At 36.2% G+C, this 17840-nt stretch overlaps 1 protein-coding gene across 3 annotated transcripts in view; it reads right to left on the minus strand.

The window, feature by feature from the left end:
• The window catches only part of LOC137406657 (uncharacterized), a 37842-nt gene that overhangs the window by 10675 nt on the left and 9327 nt on the right, over positions 1 to 17840 (minus strand). For all 3 annotated transcript variants that reach the window (XM_068093267.1, XM_068093269.1, XM_068093268.1), the window contains exons 4-5: positions 12203 to 12279; positions 2881 to 3028 (exon numbers count right to left, since the gene is read on the minus strand). In XM_068093267.1, the coding sequence (XP_067949368.1) occupies positions 2881 to 3028; positions 12203 to 12279 (225 nt within the window). The remainder of the gene's footprint in view (positions 1 to 2880; positions 3029 to 12202; positions 12280 to 17840) is intronic.

Consider the following 17840-nt stretch of genomic DNA (forward strand, 5'->3'; position numbering starts at 1 on the left):
CAAAGGCACTGAATAAATATTGTTAAGTAAGTGAGTTAATGCAATCAGTTACTCATAGATAAGATAGATAGTCATACTGGGGTTGTATTACATTAGTGTGATGGGAAGTTAATCGACTGCCATCAACTATGAGCTGTACTACCCGAGTTGCCCAAGTAATAAAAAAGTCTTTGGACAGAAAATTTAGTTTTATATAACATTTACCATTCTAACTTTTAAACTTCATATTATGAGAAATTATTTTTAAGCAGCTCAAATGAACTAAGAGGAAAAAGAAAACAATTGTAAACGTTTTCAAACTTTTTCAAACAACTACAACTTTTAAATTTCATATCATGAAATAAGTGTTTTGTTGAAGTAAATTAGGAAGAAAAATAAAACTGTAAATGTGTTTAAATGTAAAATAATTAGCAATTAATGGCTAAATATAATCTGTTTAGCTATGATTACAATAAAAAATTATTTAATAACTAAAGTAATAAAAAGTCTATTTTATTTTTAAATAGTAATAATTTAGTATAATTAAGTATAATTTATTTTTATTTAACATATAACAACTTTCAAACCTTTTGCTTGCTTACATCAAGCAAAGATGTCCACTAACTAGTGGACATCTTTGCTTCAAGTTAGTCTATGTATTTGATTGATATGTATTGAAATCTAATATTACATGCAAGGGCTGTTTGTGGACTGTGGTGTCAATGAATCACTCTATCACCATACAATGTCAATACATTGTATGGTATATCATTATATCATCAGTATATCATTGGAGTAACTGATTGCATTAACTCACTTACTTAACACTATATATTCAGTGCCTTTGCCAGTCATGTACATGTAGGTATTGAATTGCTTTAAATAATAAGCATACCCTACAGGATGAATTTATTCGCGGAGTTATATTTCGCGAAAATTGTCTTTTTATGCATATTCGCGGATGAATTTATTCGCGGCTGAAAACTGCCGCTCTCTAGGAAAAGTTAACTCTATTGCGGCTGGTACTAGTTATCCCTACGCATGCGCACACCGCGTGTTCCAGTGTATATTTAGCTTACAACTGCGAGGCGATCATGCTATTCTACGGTAAACTATTTTTGCTGCGTCCAGAGGTTTTCACGAATATTCATCGCTTTGGAGGCCTTTGATAAGCCAACAACTTGTGGTAAGTATGAGTTTTTACATTTACTAATTTAGTTGAATTTTACTTTGGTTATTCGGTGAAACGCAATACTACCGTATTTTTTTCATCCCTACTGCTTCATTATTTGTTTTAGTGTGAGAGAGATTTTTCATCATACACCGAAGAACAATGATTGCAAGAGTGGTAGATGTCATTCTTAGAAGATCACCAATCATTCAGGGAGGTCTTGAAATTGAAGTAGAAGTGGCTGCAGCTGCTAACGAGGAGAATATATCTGTTTTAAAAAAGGAACAAAAACGTCTTTACGAGCACAAATCTTTGGCCAACCGGCAGAACTTTACAATAGTAAGCCACGAGGAGAGTTCTGATGATAACTTTCTTACCAGTCATGTAGTAGCGAGAGAATCGCCTTTAACATCTACCCAAGAAAATGACAGAGCTGCTATTACCAAAATAACTAGTCAGAGAGCACCATTACACGCTAGTATTCACTTATCAAAAGTAGCAGTTTAATATTATTGCTAGATAACCGCCATAATGACTAAACTGTTCATATTTACTCCATTCATCGTTTGTAAAATTTTATTTGCATTTGAAATATTATATTTGTACACTCAAGTTTGTAATAAAGTATAATATATCTATACATGAAAGGAAATATATAATTTAATCATGTTTGCTGCAGCGATATCAATGAGTTGTTGTCGATGAAGGGGTCTAAGTTGACTGGTTGTTTCTCTGCCAATATTCCTGCCTTGATGAATATTACTACTTGTCTCTAGTTTTCGTACTCGAAGTAGGTTGTTTCATTCTCAATCTGCAGTAAACACAAAAAAGAAAAAAATATTAACAAGTGTTAAGGAAGTACAAAAACAATAGCTGAGGTATTTAATGAAAGCGATCAGTTTTTAAACAAAAGAATTAACTAATGCAGTTAATTATGGAAAAACCTATCTGCACTGCAAATCAATTACATACCAAAATGTCCAGATCAGAATCATGATCGTCCTCAACTTCGGTATTAGAGATTGATGGAGTTGATTTCAATGTAAAAAGACTAGGAGAGATTTTTTGCGATAACGAAGCCATGCCGAATAACTTGTGAAAACCTTGAATAATTTTGTAAAGTTTGATGCAATGGCAATAAAACTCGAAGCCCGGCGATGATTTTAAAAAAGTTTTGGAACTAGACTCTGTTTAGTACTTCTGCCTAGTGGCTATTTTTGCGATGACGCCATTCTGCATATCTTGTGACAACCTTGAATAATTTTGTAAAGAAATGTGATGCATTGGCAATAATGTTAGCTCAAAGCCAAGGCAATGATTTTAAAAATGTTTTGAAACTCAACTACGTTTAGTATTTATATTAAAAACCAGCCTAGCGGCTAGTTTTTAATTTGATGCAGTAGTTATTCTCCCTTGTGATTAAAAATAGAACTAATTATTCACGGAATTTTATAATTCACGGAGTTGTCTGTTCGCGAAATTGCGAATTTTTATAACCAACGAATATTTTCATTCTGTACGGTACTGAGCTTTTTATTGGCCTTTCAATTCACGTGAGAACATCACGTGACAAAACAATAACCAAATGGATTGACTACATCAGAAAAATAAACAGATTCCAATCTACGGCGACTTTTCGTTTTTGAGCTTTTAAGAGCTTGTAATCACATTTCCACATACTTTGCACTTACATGTACAACACAGCACAGCAAACTGTTGAGTTGTCCTACCTTGATTAGTGACTGAGAGTGAACAACTCAGACCATTGGTTTTGGAAATTGTAACATCATAAATGAGCTTGAATTTATAATTCCACATAGCCTCAGAGATCTCATTGTTGATGAGAATGAAACGTGCACTGCATCTGCCATCTGCAATCTATAAAAAATAACCAGTTTGTTTTTAACAACATTGAAATTGGAACAAAGGCACATAAATGATGACAGTAAAATGGTATTAACCGTATTATACATGATCTATACATAAATCATAACCAAACTACGCATTTAGTTTTTGTCAGATGCACCTTGGCTAAGTAGCGACAACTTAAAAATACACAATGTAATACAGTAGACACTGTCACAGCGTAAATACAGTAGACACTCTTACGGCGTAAATACAATAGACACTCCTAAAATGTAAATACAGACGACACCCCTACAATGTAAATACAGTAGACACTCCTACAATGTAAATACAGAAGACACCCTTCAATGTAAATACAGAAAACACCCCTACAATGTAAATACTGAAGACACCCCTACAATGTAAATACTGAAGACACCCCTACAATGTAAATACAGTAGACATTCCTACGGAGTAAATAATCCGTTCCGAAAATGTTTACATTATAGGGAACTGGTGGTGCTTTCCGGCTTTGCCCGGACATTAACAATCAGCTTATAAACAATGAAAAGTAATGATAGTTGCCTGCCACTTGCTATTAGCCTGGCTCGATGACAATGGAAAATTTGAGTAAGCTTACTAAAGAGAGCTATTTGTCTCCGTGATGTTACACAATCACCCTGCGTTGTACGTAAAGCCAATGGGCAATTGCTCCCATATACCAACAAATATCAGCTAGCAATCAAACCAATATCTGTGGCCTAATTAGTACGGCCTCGAACTGGCGCACGGGAGGGTCTGAGATTAATCTTCTTCGATACGGATTCGTTATTCCAAGATTTTTATAACTATCACCTGAGGGACACACACACCAACATTGAAAAACATATATATAAATATATATATATATATATACAGTCAAACATGGATAACTCGAACTTCAAGGGACCGAGCAAAAGTGTTCGAATTATCAGAGCATTCAAGTTATCAGAGCACTGTCACAAGTCCATATATTTACTTATTTATTAGTAGATACATGTACATATACAAACTATAATATAAATCAAAAGCGCAAATGGCTTGTTTCAAATTAAATGCTTCTAATGTAAAGTTTAAAACGTTTTCATGAAAAAGTATAGAGATTTTTCTATCACTTGAGATTGGTTTGTTGTTTGAGGTGATGTTATTGCCAGGACGTTTTTCAGATTGACATTGGCAAAACTTGATCGTTGTTGAAATGCTCAAAAGAAAAGACATTTTTTTCTTTTGGGGTTTTACCTACAATCAATTTTGCCGTTTTTTCTTGAAGTTTATGCAGATTACCTTACTTTACTTGGGATTCGTTAAGAGCAACACTCCGAGGCAGTTCAATTAGAACTTTTACGAGGTTTTACGGTACATTCTATATCACTCACGCTTTTTTAATAGATACTTATTGAATGTACACACGTATTCTGTGTTTAGGTCAAACGATGAATAGTTTTTTGTAGCTCAGACAATGTATACGTTTAATTACAACATTTTTTAAGACGTTTTAAACATTCAACATTCCGACGTTGATTCAACACGGAATCAACGTCGGAAAACTATTCATCACGGGCTAGCCAAGTCACACACTCAAGGATTTTCGCCAAGCACATACAAAACAACATGCGATTTTTGTTTTGTATGCGCGTGGCGAAAATTCTTGCGCGCGTGACCCGGCTAGCCCGTGCTATTCATCGTATCGCAGTATAAATCAAATTTCACCAAACTTTTAGAAAAGTTGTTGACAAAACTATTTTGCCGATGGTGGTAATAACGACGCTTATGAATTACGAAAAGATGAAGTTTACCTCTATGGCTTTGAATAAAGTGATTTTCTAAAGCGAAAACAACCGTTTCGGTAGCTGTTAGGCAAAAAAACAGTTCGAATTAACAGTGTTGAGTTCGAGTTATCTATAGCAATTTATCATTACGTGAGAACGGACCAAAGGAAATGTTCGAATTAACCATGTGTTCGTGCTATCCGTGGACGAGTTATCCATGTTTGACTGTATATATATATAGACTACCCTAGGACACTTTCTTTTCGCTAGTATTTAGCTTTGTGAGTAGCACACAGAGTAAAATTTCGCTGCAACTTAATTTCGCGGCTCTGATGAGTGCGAAAATATAGTGAATATAGCTGTAAAAATAAATGCAGTGGAAAAAAACAGATTACATTTCTCAGGTCCAGTTCGCTAATAAGAAAAAAAATTCAATTTGGGACTAGTTCGTATTTGTAAACCGCAGGTTGAAATGTGTGGTGAGATCAGTAATTCAAGTTGATCACTTGCTGCCATTTGTTTCTTGGACTATCAATGACATCTAAGTCCCTCCCGCCGTGACTTTCACACTCGAGTCCGAGAAGAAGAAAATAGATAGGTAACAACCAACTTCACAACCAAAACTGTATAACCCTTTCGCTGCCATAAAGGCATTTATGCCGTCTTCTAGGGGCCACTGCCATAAACGCATTTTTGGACTTTCTCAACAATTGTGGGGTAACCTGATTTTATTATTCGTTGACCACATAACCCACGGTCTTTAAGTTTAATGAGGTTGACAGTGTTGTTCGAAGATTTCTCTATAAAATCAGCCTAAAACAACAAAGCAATTTTAAACTTTTGTTTGAGAATTTATAATCTAAAAACAAACATTTTTGTGTGAGTTCATTAACTACCGCCCGTGCGAGTCATAAAACAGGTAATTAGTTTATGATGACATTATAGCCAATTAGGATTTAGATTTTCGTGATTATACAGAAAATTAAAGTAGCAGCACTGTCTCTGACAGTGGTGAAAGTAATAGTTTTGTAAGATTGTTCTTCAATTTTATGACTTCACCTACCAGACTTTCATCCTCATCAGTTACAAATTCGGTGACTAAACTGGTATCATCTTAATTTGCTTTGCCATGCTGCTCAGTCAGTGTATTAGCTATAATGAGTTTACCAGAAATTTCCCATTGAGCCCAACCACAGACAAAAATTGCCTGCATTTCTAATATTACGATTTTATTGCGGTTATCAATGAACAAAGCTATTTAACTTCGCGTTTTCCCTCGTTCGTTATGATAGTTTAGTTTCGCTCATGAAATTTTCGCGAGAGGATGACACCGCGAAAATGCGAAAGTTAGATGACGTGAATACATAAGTGTCCTAGGGTAGCTGTGATTCTAGCGCTGCCCTAGGTATTAAAATCAGTTTAGAAGTAATACGAGTTGCCTGGCACATTGCCAATTGAAAATTTGAGTAAGCTTACTAATGAGAGCTATTTGTGAAGTTACGCAAAGCTGTTGGATATTTGCTCCCATATAGCGACATGTATCAGGTAGATAACAAATCAATCTCTGTGGCCTAATTGGTACGGTGTTAGATTGGTCAACGGGAGGGTCCATGATCCAATCTTTTTTGGTACGAATTCTTTATTCCAAAATTTTAATAGCTATAGCCGGAGGGACACATGCACACAAAATTTGAGAAATATATATATAGATTTACATTATACGAACAGCAAAGTACACTGTACATGCAAACTGCCTAATATGTTTCCAGATCTTCTTAAAATCACCTTTGGCACTTACAATTGAAAAAAATAAATTAAAGTTTTCAATTTATTTAATTTAATGGCTGTACAGTAACTGTGGTATTATTGAGTTATTTATATTGACAGCTTTTCTATTTTTTATCAGTTTCACAGGGATCATCATAATGGCAATTTTAAATAAAATTTAATGGGAGCGCACACCTTCAATGTCAACTCACACCAAATTTTCATATAATTAGCAAAGCTTACTCTTCAAAAAAATCATTAAAAACATTTTATATGATAGAAATAAAGTAAAACAAAAATATATTTTTACTATAGTAAGAACAGGATCTGTCTGTTTGTCTATCCATTGCCATGGTTAGATAGTTGAATAAAAGATAACTTCCAACTCATGACATTTAGATTTGTGCAGCAACACTGCACCAGTCAATCGCCCTTAAAGGTTGACTTGCAACAAAATTCACAGTTCAGTTATTTAGGATCAGAAAGTTCACCGAGTCTTACTCTGCTGTGTTTTAGGTACAAAATATGTAAAAATGTGATTACAAACTCTTAAAAGATCAAAAACGAACAGTTAATCGCAGCCATCACAAAAACGCTGTAGTTTTGGAATCTCTTTATTTCGAAGATGCACTCAAACATTGTGGTTGTTTGACACGTGATAACGTGACATTATCACGTTATCACGTTATCAATTTCACGTTATCACGTGAAATTAAAAGCCAATAAAAGGCTCAAAATAAAACGTCAATAGCACTAGTTTATGCTAGTACTAGTTATGCTAGTACTAGTTTAGCACTAGTATCAAATATACATGTAGACGCTCGCTACTTGACAGTTTCGTTTCAGCCTGGTCTAATGAGCTAGTTTAAATCTGATCATGTGACCCATACTTCTTGCCAAACCGCGTGAACAATTTCTGCAGCATTTTTCGACTATCACAGGTGACCAACAGGCTTGTCATGTTGATCAGAAGATGATATGCACTTTTTCGAGCTAAGGTTAAAAAATTAAACGATTTTTACGGTAGGCTTTGAAATATCAGTTCTCAAAGTGACAGCATTACAATGATGATGAAATAGACACGCATATGGACAAAAGACTTGGTTTTATTGTATACGTGAAGTATATTTGTGGAAATATTTTGACGAATGAGGATGCATGAAAGTGTAAACAGAAGCCATCGAGCTCAAATACGTCCCATTTGCGCCGTTCTGGAAAGGGATTCCAATCTATGGCGTTTTCGTGAAGGCTGCGATTAACCGTTCGTTTTTTAGCTTTTAAGAGCTTGCAATCACATTTCCACATATTTTCCACCTACAACACAGCAGAGTAAGACATGGTGGGCCTTTTGATACCAAATAATCGTAATGTGAATTTTATTGCAAGTAAACCTTCAAGTGCTTCCAGGAGATGTGCAGCAACTGATTCTCTGTGCTTTATTGACACCTGAAAATCTCTCTCAGCGAATTTGACTGCAGGGTACTTGTGCATATATAGTAGACTAGCTAGATGCCCTGGTGTTAAAAATCAATGTATAAACAATGAGAGGTAATGAAAGTTGTCTGCCACTTGTTATTAGCCTGGCAATAGACAGGCTAATAGCAAATTATCCATTGCCAATGGATGTTTTGAGTAAACGTACTAATAAGAGCCAGCTCTTCTCATGATGTTACACCATCACGTTGCGTTGTGATGGAGAGCAGTAGCGTATAGAGACATACATGGATAACATAGAAACATGGATAACTCGCCCTCGGATATATCGAACACATGGTTAACTCGAATGGATTTGCTTGGTCCGTTCCCACGCAATGATAAATGGCTTTATATAACTCGACCTCGGCAACGTTAACTCGAACAGTTTTTTGCTGAATTCACAAACGTGGTTTCCGTTCAATTTATTTCGAACAAGTTTCCACTAGTCGCGGAGCTGAGTCTACTCTGCTTTCATAATGAACGTGCTTTTTATACGCGTATAGTGTACATATAATTTCCCCCGTACCGTATAATGGAACCGAAAAAGAAATCGTATAAAAATGATTGATAGGGTCGCTAAGACGTTCGCTTAGTTACAGCCAAGCTATAAACGTTAGAAGGTATTAGCGATAAAAATTTAATAAAGATAGACACAGCATGCAAAAGACATATTGTAACAGTGATTATATGCGGATACATAAAGATAAAATGTCACAAATAGGCTCGTGGCTTGGCATCCGCTACAACAGACATCCGCTTTACGATGGCATCAAAAGCTATCAGCATTATCAAAAAGAGAAAATCTTCCAAAAAGTACAGTGTCAACATGGATTAAACAAAAAGAAAGAATAAGATCGTTATGTGACCAAAATTCATCAAGGCTAAAAGATCGTTCAACGTCGCACGATGATTTGGATGGTGTATTATTGACTTGGTTTAGACAAGTACGCAGTGAAGGCGTACCTATCGATGGGCCAATTTTGTTACAAAAGGCTAACAAGTTTTTAAGGACTAAAATAACTGTTTAAAATCTATTTCTACAATAAGTCACACTGTTGATCTTTGTCAAAAAAATACCTTGTCACAGACAACACTCGATAAGTTTTTTAAATGAAACAACTGATCAGATGCAAAGCATGCTTTTTTGCATTGGTCATAAATGTTTACTTATGTCCAGTTTTAAAAATTATCAGAAAGAATAGATATTTTTCTATTGGGCTGAGATTTGTTTGCAGTTTTAGGTGATGTGACTGACAAAACGTTTTAAGATTAAAATTGGCAAAATTGATCTCGAGTAAAACACTCAGAAGAAAAAATGTCTTCTGAGCGTTTTAACCGCGATTAGATTTTGCCAATTTTGATCTGAAAAAGTTCTGGCAGTCATATCACCTAAAACAACATACAAATCTCAAGTGTATAAAAATATCTATTTTTTCTGATAAATCCTTTAAAACTCTACATCAGATGCCTTTTAACTTACAACAAACAACCTATACTTTAGTTTTATATATATACATGTAGTTTGTATATGTATCTACTGATAAATACATTCACTTGTGACTGTGCTCTGATAACTTGAACGCTCTGATAACTCAAACACTTTCGCTCGGTCCTGTGAAGTTTGAGTTATCCACGTTTCACTGTATATCGCCTAATTCATTCATCAAACTTGTGTGGCTGAATTTGTAAGGTATCGAAAAGCGAATTGGAGGCTCCAAGATCAAATTTTCTGCAATATGGATTCTTTATTCCAAGGTATTAATAATGGCTATAGCTGGACAGACACACATACACAAATTTTGAGAAATATAGATATAACCCTATAATGCATGTTGTTTTCTATCCCCAGTGCTGCAGGAGAGAAAGGGATGTTTTCTATCCCCAGTGCTGCAGGACAGAAAGGGATATTTTCTATCCCCAGTGCTGCAGGACAGAAAGGGATATTTTCTATCCCCAGTGCTGCAGGACAGAAAGGGATATTTTCTATCCCCAGTGCTGCAGGAGAGAAAGGGATATTTTCTATCCCCAGTGCTGCAGGAGAGAAAGGGATGTTTTCTATCCCCAGTGCTGCAGGAGAGAAAGGGATATTTTCAAAACTGACTGCGAAAAATGTGGTTATTCAAATTAAATTTGGGATCTTACACCAACTTGACACTTTACGCTATATGGATTTTTTACGTAGTACAAAGCAAATATTGTATGCAAATTTTTTATACTATGTAGAATTTAGGTTAGAGGAAGTCTACTTTTTAGGAATGTCGGCTGTACCTTATATGCATACACACTACCAGGTTTTAATATTAAGGCATTCTGAAAATCAGGGTTGCAACGCATTAGAACTATACTGCGCCATTGCAGTGCAATACGCTGTAACTTTACAGTGCATTACAACTTTCTAATGTACTGTAGGCATTTACTGTTACTGCAGATCCACTCCTACTGCTAATTGCCCACTGTGACCACTGCATATTGTCAACAGCATTCACTTTTCATTACCTGAGACTCAACAATTTATGCAAACTGTTACTGCACATTACTTCAAACACTTGCAGTTTCGTGTAATGCAACTGCACATTAGTATGAGGCTGATACTGTGGATCAACTGACACTTTCTAAAGTACACACTTGTCAGATGTTATGTTTAACAGCTCATGAATTTGTGCCAAAACTGAATTTAAACCAAAACTGTCATGTGCAATTTTTATCGTTTTTATTAGGTAAATCAGCCACGCTGATTCCGATTTTTTAATCAACATAAAGATTGGTCCACTAACCTTTGAAGTCATTTAGGCTTCTTTAAAGTGTTTCAATATCCGTTTCGAAAACAACACAATTGGCATTACAAGCTCCGCCCATAAATATATAACAAAACCTAGCTTTTTCAGGAACGGAAATTAGGAATGTTTAGTCCGATTTAGAATAATAGAGATGGGTGTCTTAAAACCCAATATTATCTAAATCCAGCCTGTAAAATAATCTGTCTTTTATGAAAGGTGTATAAACTATTTAAAATTGCTCGTAGTTTGTTACATGATGCTTGAATAGGCTGAACGCCGAGAAAAATGAGCTCAAAAAGCGAGGTTTTATCAGCGTTATTATCGTTATTATTAGCGTTATTATTAGCGTTATTATTAGCGTTGTTATCGCGCTTTTTTAAATATGCAATGATAAATAGCTTATCTACCTTTCAAAAAAGACAGATTATTTTTAAGGCTGAATTTAGATATTGATGGATTTTAAAATACCCATCTCTATTATTCTAAATCAATTTAAACATCCCTACATAACTTCTGTTCCTAAAAAGCTAGGTTACGTCACGTATTTATGGGCAGAGCTTGTTGTGCCCACATCGTGTTGTTTTCGAGACCGATATTAAAATGCTGTAAAAAAGCCTTCATTACTCTGAAAGTTAGTGGACTAATCTTCATTTTGAATACAAAATCGGAATCAGCGTGTCTGATTTACCTAGTAAATACGATAAAAGTTGTACGGGACAGCTATGGTTTAACTTCCTCATAATTTCAGAATAGGGCGTAAGACATTAACTTTCTGATGAAATTGGGGCCACTCTATTGTATGCTCATTAACATTATATTTCAAATCACAATTGATTATCATCTCAATCATATACAACATGCTAATCAATGTTTGCCCACTCATACTCAAGGTTGAGCAGCATTACCGCCTTACAATTGTGTTGTGGTTGCATCAAAGTCAACTCAACACTTGATTCTGTGATGAGTTTTCACAAAAAAGTGCTGTGCATGTATGTACAGTGTAATGCAGAAGTTCCTACTGAATTTAGCACTGTGAAATGTACACTGTGCAGTAGGTAATACCGTCACAGTACCGATACTGCCTACCGTATATCGAAAAATACTGTAGTTGTACTGCATGTATACTGCATAATGCACAGTATTAAAAGAAAGCACGGTAATTATATGCATGGCTATGACTCGCTTTCTACTGCACTGCTAATGCAACTAATAGATATTCCAACAAGAGGCTGCTGCATCTGTAATGCATTTTATTTGTGTGCCTCGGTGAGTACTTATTACTGACCAGTTATGATTTTTTGTGATAGTCACAGCCCTGCTAGAAACTAGACGTTTGACTAGCGGATTGTATAGTTTGGAGCAGCTGCTAAGAAACAGACCTTTTTAGAGTACAAGTCCCACATAGAGATTCTCGCAAAGCCGTGTTGAGGACCAAGTTTCCACGGTCCGAACTGAGCTGGTCAAAAGAAATGTGAGCAAAATTAATCAGAGCTAGAATCCTGCTAGATAAAGAAGCGGCCTCTGCTCTATAGAAGCACAGCAACAAGGACAAGTACAAAGTATGGTACTGAACACTAATCTAGTATGGTACTGGACACTAATCTAGTATGGTACTGGACACTAATCTAGTATGGTACTGGACACTAATCTAGTATGGTACTGGACACTAATCTAGTATGGTACTGGACACTAATCTAGTATGGTACTGGACACTAATCTGGTGCCGTCACTAATCATTGAACCGTAATTACTAATTACTATATATAATCTAAGTTATGTTTATTCTGACCTGTTTATTCTGTACAAAAAACAATCTTTTAAATATTGTAACTGTTGCAGCATTGACATACTCAGACGGGTGGTAATCGCAATAAAAAACATTGTCATTAATGTAGAGAGCTTTTGGAAAGCTAGGCAAACCACTGAGTCCATTGTATGCCTTAAGCCTGGTTCCCATATACGTCACAAAGCACCAGCAATAGCGCCGCAAGCTATTAGCGATGAAATGGAAACCTATGGGCCGGGTGCCGCCGACGACGGCCGGTAGTTGCCGGCAGCAATGTAATAGTTTAGCGCTGTTCAAATTTTGCAAAAGGCCGAAGGCAAAACCTTCCCGAAATGCACTGTACGTGTGAAGGTCACCATTATAGAAACGGCATGGCAAGTGAAAATTTTATTTGATTACGGAATTATGTTTAGCGATGTAGCTTTTATGTGAACAGATGCCGCCAAACCTAGCGTCGCAAGCGTTTTGCTGCGTAAGTTACTGCCGGAGTCTCGCAATCAATATGGGAACAAGCAGGGCCGTATCCTCCTAGGGGCAGTACCATTTTTTGAGGCTAAAAATCCTGGAATTCACGTCATTTTTACTTGATTTTAACGCATTGGCTGGGGAAATGACCAAAATGTTGTTTATCGGTTGCGTGGGGAAACGACATTTATGACGCTTTCGGTAGACGTTTATAAAGCTGCCATCTAGTAACGTTAAACAAAGGATATGAATGCTAGTAAGTTTTAAATATCATCAACAAGATATCAGTCGATAAATTACAATATGAAACGATTATCCGAAAGGCATTGCTTTGTGCTAAAAGCTAAAGAAATCGTGCCTCCTTGGAAAAAAATAAAAGTTGGAAAAACCAGTCAACAGCGGCTTGACTTTACGGTAAAATAAAAGATTATTTGATCCTGCGATCGTTAGTGATTTTGTGTGTGATCAGAATAAAAATAATTTAGATGATAGAAGTGATGTAAACTTTTTAGACTTTTATTATACTTGGAATATACAGAGAAAAACTATCGTTATGGTTGCTCGACCGACAACGTTATAGCGTTGGACTCTACCAAAAAGAATGCTTCCAAGCATTTCATACAGAGACAATTGTACATGGTTGCATTGTTTGTAGTAGATACGTAAATGAATGCTTATGTACAAAATATTTTGGTCATAAAATAAATTTATGTTTGAGCTATGCATGTAACATGCATGATTTAAGTTTGTGCTATGCATGTAACATGCATAGCTCCAACTTAAATCTACTACTATTTGCTCAGTATTATAGACTATAGTATAAGTGCGTTATTTTTAACATGGTGCTCTATTAGTTTTACTTTTTAACTCTACAATATTATTAAATTAAATTATTTCATAGGAGACTACTCGTCTCATACACCATTCAGCATTGTACCCAGTGATAATTCTACTCCATGCTCATGCTAGCTGTGGCCAACTCCTTTAGCAGCTATCATTCACATTATATTTTAAATGAGCGTTGTTAAAGACAATATCAGCAAACAGTTTTATGTTTAGAAAACTAGATTATAATGTGAAATTTGCTGCTAGAACATGTGCCCCATCAGGAGCCAAGTGTGCTAGAATTGCACCATTTTGACTACTTATACTAAAAATTTTCCAGAGGAGGGCCCCCAGACCCACTCTCACCAAGAGGGCGCTCGGCACCCGTCCCGGACTCTACCCGCAGTGCCATTCTCAAACAGTGGATACGACCCTGGGAACCAGGCTTTACTTAATCTGCTAAAATGTACACGAATGTCACATCAATCAATTAGTGCTGATTGGCTACAACTGTAGGGTACCACAGTTTGATTGGCTATAACTGTAGGGTACCGCAGTTCAAGGTTCGCAGACAAATAGAACTGCCGATTAATTATCCTTTGGTAATTCAGCTTACTTCAGCATAAAAGGCAAAATTTTACAGAAACTGCTCTCTACCACAGCATCACATCATTGCATTTATACGTACAGATGAACTATCTTTAGGGAGCCTGATCATTGCACTTATACATACAGATGAACTATCTTTAGGGAGCCTGGTCATTGCATTTATAAGGACAGATGAACTATCTTTAGGGAGCCTGATCATTGCATTTATACGTACACGATGAACTATCTTTAGGGAGCCTGGTCATTGCATTTATAAGGACAGATGAACTATCTTTAGGGAGCCTGATCATTGCATTTATACGTACAGATAAACTATCTTTAGGGAGCCTGGTCATTGCATTTATAAGGACAGATGAACTATCTTTAGGGAGCCTGATCATTGCATTTATACGTACACGATGAACTATCTTTAGGGAGCCTGGTCATTGCATTTATAAGGACAGATGAACTATCTTTAGGGAGCCTGATCATTGCATTTATACGTACACGATGAACTATCTTTTGGGAGCCTGATCATTGCATTTATACGTACAGATAAACTATCTTTTAGGAGCCTGATCATTGCATTTATACGTACAGATGAACTATCTTTAGGGAACCTGATCATTGCATTTATACGTACAGATGAACTATCTTTAGGGAGCCTGATCATTGCATTTATACGTACACGATGAATTATTTTTAGGGAGCCTGATCATTGCATTTATACGTACAGATGAACTATCTTTAGGGAGCCTGATCATTGCATTTATACGTACACGATGAACTACCTTTAGGGAGCCTGATCATTGCATTTATAAGGACAGATGAACTATCCTTAGGGAGCCTGATCATTGCATTTATACGTACACGATGAACTATCTTTAGGGAGCCTGATCATTGCATTTATACGTACAGATAAACTATCTTTTGGGAGCCTGATTATTGCATTTATACGTACAGATGAACTATCTTTAGGGAGCCTGATCATTGCATTTATACGTACAGATGAACTATCTTTAGGGAGCCTGATCATTGCATTTATACGTACACGATGAATTATTTTTAGGGAGCCTGATCATTGCATTTATACGTACAGATGAACTATCTTTAGGGAGCCTGATCATTGCATTTATACGTACACGATGAACTACCTTTAGGGAGCCTGATCATTGCATTTATACGTACACGATGAACTATCTTTAGGGAGCCTGATTATTGCATTTATACGTACAGATGAACTATCTTTAGGGAGCCTGATCATTGAATTTATATGGACAAACGAACTATCTTTAGGGAGCCTGATCATTGCATTTATACGTACAGATGAACTATCTTTAGGGAGCCTGATCATTGCATTTATACGTACAGATGAACTATCTTTAGGGAGTCTGATCATTGCATTTATACGTACAGATGAACTATCTTTAGGGAGCCTAATCATTGCATTTATACGTACACGATGAACTATCTTTAGGGAGCCTGATCATTGCATTTATGCGTACATGATGAACTATCTTTAGGGAGTCTGATCATTGCATTTATACGTACAGATGAACTATCTTTAGAGAGCCTAATCATTGCATTTATACGTACACGATGAACTATCTTTAGGGAGCCTAATCATTGCATTTATACGTACACGATGAACTATCTTTAGGGAGCCTGATCATTGCATTTATACGTACACGATGAACTATCTTTAGGGAGCCTGATCATTGCATTTATACGTACACGATGAACTATCTTTAGGGAGCCTGATCATTGCATTTATACGTACACGATGAACTATCTTTTGGGAGCCTGATCATTGCATTTATACGTACACGATGAACTATCTTTAGAGAGCCTGATCATTGCATTTATACGTACACGATGAACTATCTTTAGGGAGCCTGATCATTGCATTTATACGTACACGATGAACTATCTTTAGGGCGCCTGATCATTGCATTTATACGTACAGATGAACTATCTTCTGGGAGCCTGATCATTGCATTTATACGTACAGATGAACTATCTTTAGGGAGCCTGATCATTGCATTTATACGTACACGATGAACTATCTTTAGGGAGCCTGATCATTGCATTTATACGTACACGATGAACTATCTTTTGGGAGCCTGATCATTGCATTTATACGTACACGATGAACAATCTTTAGAGAGCCTGATCATTGCATTTATACGTACAGATGAACTATCTTTAGGGAGCCTAATCATTGCATTTATACGTACACGATGAACTATCTTTAGGGAGCCTGATCATTGCATTTATACGTACACGATGAACTATCTTTAGGGAGCCTGATCATTGCATTTATACATACACGATGAACTATCTTTTGGGAGCCTGATCATTGCATTTATACGTACACGATGAACTATCTTTAGAGAGCCTGATCATTGCATTTATACGTACACGATGAACTATCTTTAGGGAGCCTGATCATTGCATTTATACGTACACGATGAACTATCTTTAGGGCGCCTGATCATTGCATTTATACGTACAGATGAACTATCTTCTGGGAGCCTGATCATTGCATTTATACGTACAGATGAACTATCTTTAGGGAGCCTGATCATTGCATTTATACGTACACGATGAACTATCTTTAGGGAGCCTGATCATTGCATTTATACGTACACGATGAACTATCTTTTGGGAGCCTGATCATTGCATTTATACGTACACGATGAACAATCTTTAGAGAGCCTGATCATTGCATTTATACGTACAGATGAACTATCTTTAGGGAGCCTAATCATTGCATTTATACGTACACGATGAACTATCTTTAGGGAGCCTGATCATTGCATTTATACGTACACGATGAACTATCTTTAGGGAGCCTGATCATTGCATTTATACGTACACGATGAACTATCTTTAGGGCGCCTGATCATTGCATTTATACGTACAGATGAACTATCTTCTGGGAGCCTGATCATTGCATTTATACGTACAGATGAACTATCTTTAGGGAGCCTGATCATTGCATTTATACATACAGATGAACTATCTTTAGGGAGTCTGATCATTGCATTTATACGTACACGATGAACTATCTTTAGAGAGCCTAATCATTGCATTTATACGTACATGATGAACTATCTTTAGGGAGCCTGATCATTGCATTTATACGTACACGATGGACTATCTTTAGAGAACCTGATCATTGCATTTATACGTACACGATGAACTATCTTTAGGGAGCCTGATCATTGCACTTAAGATAATCAGATTACAGTTTTGCTGATTGTCTCTAGACAAATGTTTGTATCTAGTGTATGTACAACATTATTTCTAGGTTTCTATATGCACTGAATTTATACTTCATCTATATAATA

This window comes from Watersipora subatra, chromosome 10, assembly GCF_963576615.1.
Source record: "Watersipora subatra chromosome 10, tzWatSuba1.1, whole genome shotgun sequence".
Taxonomy (NCBI): domain Eukaryota; kingdom Metazoa; phylum Bryozoa; class Gymnolaemata; order Cheilostomatida; family Watersiporidae; genus Watersipora; species Watersipora subatra.